We start from the raw sequence: 4,554 nt of genomic DNA, 5'->3' as shown, positions 1-4,554 counted from the left end.
TCCACCTCTTCTTCCCAATGACACCCCATCCCTCTACCTCTTCTTTCCCCATGACAATCCATCCCCGGATCTCTTCTTCCCAATGACACTCCAACCCTCCACCTCTTCTCTCCCCAGGCACACCCCCATCCCTCCACCTCTTCTTCCCAATGACACTCCAACCCTCCCCCTCCTCTCCCAATCACGCCCCCCGCGCTGTCCCGGCGCGGGGCCGGTCCGGCTCGGCCCGTGGCTAGCTCCGACACGCCTCCGCTCGCCCGCCGGGCGCGGGGGCGGGATGCCCCCTGATTCCCACGTCACGGCTCGGGGAAAGCCCCGCCGCACCGCCTCCTCTTAAGCTGCCGCTCCGCCCCGCTCGGCCTCACTCCGCCGCCGCCGCCCAGCAGCGCCCAGCGCGTCGCGATGATGCCCGGCAAGACCCTGCGCAAAACCTCCCCTTCTGCCTCTCCCGCAGGTACCGCGGGGCGGAGGGAGCGGGGTGCGGTGGGATGCGGTGGGATGCGGTGGGAAGCGGTGGGATGCGATGGGATGCGATGGGATGCGGTGGGATTCGGTGGGATGCGATGCGATGCGATTGGATTCGGTGGGATGGGATGCGATGGGATGGGATGCGACGGGATGGGGTGCGATGGGATGGGATGCGATGGGATGGGGTGCGATGGGATGGGGTGCGATGGGATGGGATGCGAGGGATACCCACACGCTTCTCCACCCGCGGAGCTTAGAGGGGAAGCGGGGAGGGGCGGGAAGAGGGGATGACGCTGAGGGAAGAGAAAGGATGGGGGAAACGTAGGATGCTGCCGAGATGCCAGTAGAATTAGACCCGATTACGAGTGTCTGCGTGTGCCTGCAGAGCGGGAGGTGGCGGCGGAGTGCGCCCTGCAGCTGCGCAGGATTGGAGACAAGTGGGACCTGCGGCAGAAGATCCTCAACCTCCTCACGAAGCTCTTCTGCCCGCAAACGTGAGGCTCCCCCGACTCGGACACGATGCACTCGATAGCAGGGAAAGACATTGGCTTCATGGATTTGGAACGAGAGACTTCGCTGACCCTGATGGATGAAGAAAGCTCTTTGCCTTGTTTTTTTGCCTCCGGTAGCCACTGAGGGACGGCTGTTGCGACATGATTTCTTTGAAGAATGTTACGGCAATGTTGGCGTGCGAGTGCCAGGTGGAAAAAAGATAGCGATGGGCAGAGCCATCGGAGGGGGGACCAGGGGCAAGACTGAACTTGCCCTTCAGCCTGGTCTGAGGAGACTTCCAGGAACCCGTTTTCCTCAGTTACCCTCTGCCCTTGTGTCCTGCAGCTACATTTCACCAACGAGCTCGGACCACCTGCAGGAAGAAGCAAAACCAAGCGTCACTGGAACTTGGGATCATTCATCACAAGGCAAAAGCCAGTCGCTCGGTTATTGACTGGCTTTGTTTTCCAGAGCATGGATTCTGTTGGACAGGGATCTGAGGGTGGGATTATTTTGTTTCTTAAGTGAACCACTATCTTTACTGAAAGGTTATTTGTTACAGGACGTTGCCTTGGGGAGTAAAAAGTACAGTTCTATGGATTAACACAATGTTGCATAGTTCTAGTCTATATTATATATATGTATAAGTTTGTATGTATATATTTTTATATATAAAATATAAATATGTGCACCCAATGTGTACGAAATGATATTTCAGACAACTATCAATTGACTCCTACATTAGGCTCAAAAATTTGTATAAAAATATTCAAAATGTGACATAAAAATACATTACATTAACTAGAAGAAAGCATAATATTTTCTGATAATAATGGAAATATTTCATGCAGCACTGAGGGAGCATACTTTAGTATAGCATTATATAAGACATATATAAATGAATATATATTACATAAATATAGATATTGAGATATGTGTGTTTCGTGGAAGGAATCTTTCAACGTTACAAAGAATTTCTCGAGGACAGTACAATAATGCTGTGTCTTTATAAGTAACAAAATAACTCTTTGACAGGAGTAGATCTTAAAGCTGAATTCAAGTTAAATCTCAAGTTTTCTTGAGAATATTATTTATTCAAAGAAAGCAACTACCTCTCTTTGAAGAAATAATATCAGAATTGAATGTTACAGTCACTACAGGGAAGTAGCCTTCGATTTCTGTATGTTTAATGATACTCACAAGCGAAGGTTCTTCCCTTGTATTTTTTTTTTCCCATTTCATTTCATGGCAACCACATTTTGGTTCTGGAATAATCAAGACACTGTAGCACATCCAGGGGATGGTGATGCACTACGTCTATCTCACTGAGGGGTTATTACCCTTGGCTGACTTTGGAGGAGCTGAATTAAGCATGCCGATCACTGTCAAGGTAAACAGCATCTCTGCTAGTCCGTTCAAATCTGACATGATCCTAAGCAGTATTTTTTCATGAGAGCAAGCTAGCAAGGAAATGGCTAAAGGTGATAACGTTTTGTAGCTACTTCTTAGGTCAATAGTCAGAGTTCCTACTCTTAACTATGTGTGTAAGTACTTTCGCATTGTATAAGGCTGTATAGTTGCACATTCTGAATTCTGAGTCTGTTTAAGTTTGGGGTTTTTTTCCTGCCTTGTAATGCATACGTGTTTGTATTTATAAAACTAATTTTTTGCTTATCTCTTCTGAATCTACCTTTGCCACATTGTTACTACATAGCTCTTGTCGCTCTGTTACAACCAGCTCTTGCATAGCTGTTTCTTCTTGTCACTGATTTCAGTAAGCAGAGGCTGGCTTTGCCAGCTTTCTGCGCGGAAGAATTAAGACATCCCAGTGATGTTACTGGCAGCTTTGTCATTGGCTTAAGCCACATGCACAGTTCCTTCCTCCTCTAAACCAGCTAATAATCTTTTCAGTGAGAACATAATGTTTCAAGAACAGTTATTATTTGTCTTACTGCTGCAAAGTAATGCGTTTTGCTGACATGAACAGGGGTCAGGTTTTCAGCTGTTAAAAAGTAAATGCGTAAAGTTTCTGTCTGGCTAAACACCATCTCCCTGGCCAGCACTGCACCCATCAAAACTGTTCATCAAAGGCAGCCCTGACTTCAACAGAAGAGCTCCCACTGTATGTCCTGGGCACGGTGGAGTCTTGGAGTCTTCATCGAGGACACTGAATAATGATTGTGCCTCTCTGGGACTCTCAGGAAAATTCAGCATTCACATAAGTAACAGGAATGTATTTGCATGGAAGTTTTCTGCTCAATGTGTGCTGCTTTGGAATACAATAGGAAATGAGGCAGAGGCTTCAGAGAGCCTGCCCAGTTCTTCAGGCTGTGGCATACATTACTGTTATGAAAAGAAACCTATCACTGTAAATACACTGTCATGGGGATACCTATGGGGATATATATAATTAAGTATTAGAGCCATATTTTTTTTCTGTAGTTCTGCTAAGACTATTTGCTTTTTGTGAAATATTTTTATGTTTCTCTGGGCATTGTCAAGAGTGCTAACATTCGCTGGGAGCTCAGGAAAAAGACCTAGATCCAGGCAACCAGTGCCAGTATATGAGTAAGTGCTTGCTGATGTCCTCCCTAGGATTCCTTTTGTTATTTCTGCAAAGGATCTGGTATATGGTTGTATCAACACAAGTTTGTTTTTCTTAGGGCCTATTCTGGATACAGGCCAGATGTTTTGCTGTATGCCCCATGCACGTATGTCTTGAATTCTTGCTGAGATAATAAAGTGTTTGCGAGAAAAAATGAGTCATTGTTGTTACAACTTAGGTTGTTTTTCTTTTTTTGTGGATTCTGAATGCATGATCATGTTATACAAATTCTTTCCATAAAGCCAAGTCAGCAGGCACACATTGGTGCAACAGCAGAGTGCTAGTAGGTATGCATCAGGAGATTTAGGATTTTACCTCTGGGAATGAGACATAAACATATCCTTGAACATTAAAATGGGAGGTTGAGACACCTGTTCTAACATTTTCTAGCAATTACTGCCTGTATTTAGTTAGTTGGGTGGTGTCAGGGGCTCCATTGCCTCTGCCAGAGGTTTTGCAGCTTTGAGGGAGAGAGTCCCTGGGGCTTAGTGAAGGGCAGGTGTCCAAGTAAAGGCTTTTGTCTCAGATGCAGGCAGAAAGGAATACAGCATTTCACCAAGGTCAGATTTTTACTTTCTCTGAAGTTTGAAGCCAGACTTTTGGAAAAGGCAGAAATGATGCTGCTTAAAAAAAGGGAATAGCAAAGGGATAGCGCAGAGCTTATTCTTCCTCCCTAAACCTGGGACTCAAAGACATGTCGGTGGAGATGTGAGCCCAGGTTCCTCACCTGCTATGCCACACACATCAACAGGCTTTCCCCTGACTTACTGTGCTCTTCTCATTGTGCAGGGAATACCACACCTGAGGCATGTGGTCCTGGTGCAAGGAAGACCTAGAGCTTCCTGGCCAAAGCCTCTGGTTTCTAGTAAACAAAAATCAAAGAGAAGAAATTCCCTGTCCTTTTCCCAGTTAACAAGTAGCAGAAGTTAAGAGGAGCTTTACTTCAGGGACAGCAGCATCATTGTCCTAAGAAGGCCCATCAACCTGGT

The 4,554-nt window shown here is 46.3% G+C and overlaps 1 protein-coding gene across 1 annotated transcript; it reads left to right on the top strand.

Annotated features, from left to right (window-relative positions):
* Positions 1-360: 360 nt before the first annotated feature.
* On the top strand, positions 361-3,590 carry PMAIP1 (phorbol-12-myristate-13-acetate-induced protein 1). Its single transcript, XM_069880637.1, has 2 exons — positions 361-454; positions 854-3,590. The coding sequence occupies exons 1-2, from the start codon at positions 403-405 to the stop codon at positions 964-966; spliced, it is 165 nt and encodes a 54-aa protein (XP_069736738.1). The 5' UTR covers positions 361-402; the 3' UTR covers positions 967-3,590.
* The last annotated feature ends 964 nt before the right edge of the window (positions 3,591-4,554 follow it).

This window comes from Phaenicophaeus curvirostris, chromosome Z (assembly GCF_032191515.1).
Source record: "Phaenicophaeus curvirostris isolate KB17595 chromosome Z, BPBGC_Pcur_1.0, whole genome shotgun sequence".
Taxonomy (NCBI): domain Eukaryota; kingdom Metazoa; phylum Chordata; class Aves; order Cuculiformes; family Cuculidae; genus Phaenicophaeus; species Phaenicophaeus curvirostris.
Note: the sequence above shows the minus strand (reverse complement) of the source record. Positions and strands in the feature narration are given on the sequence as shown.

Excerpts from the sequence above, each read along its gene's own strand:
- PMAIP1 (XM_069880637.1), top strand. The coding sequence starts at position 403 with ATGATGCCCGGCAAGACCCTGCGCAAAACCTCCCCTTCTGCCTCTCCC. Across the intron at positions 455-853 it reads CCCTTCTGCCTCTCCCGCAG|AGCGGGAGGTGGCGGCGGAG; the intron begins GTACCGCGGGGC and ends GTGTGCCTGCAG.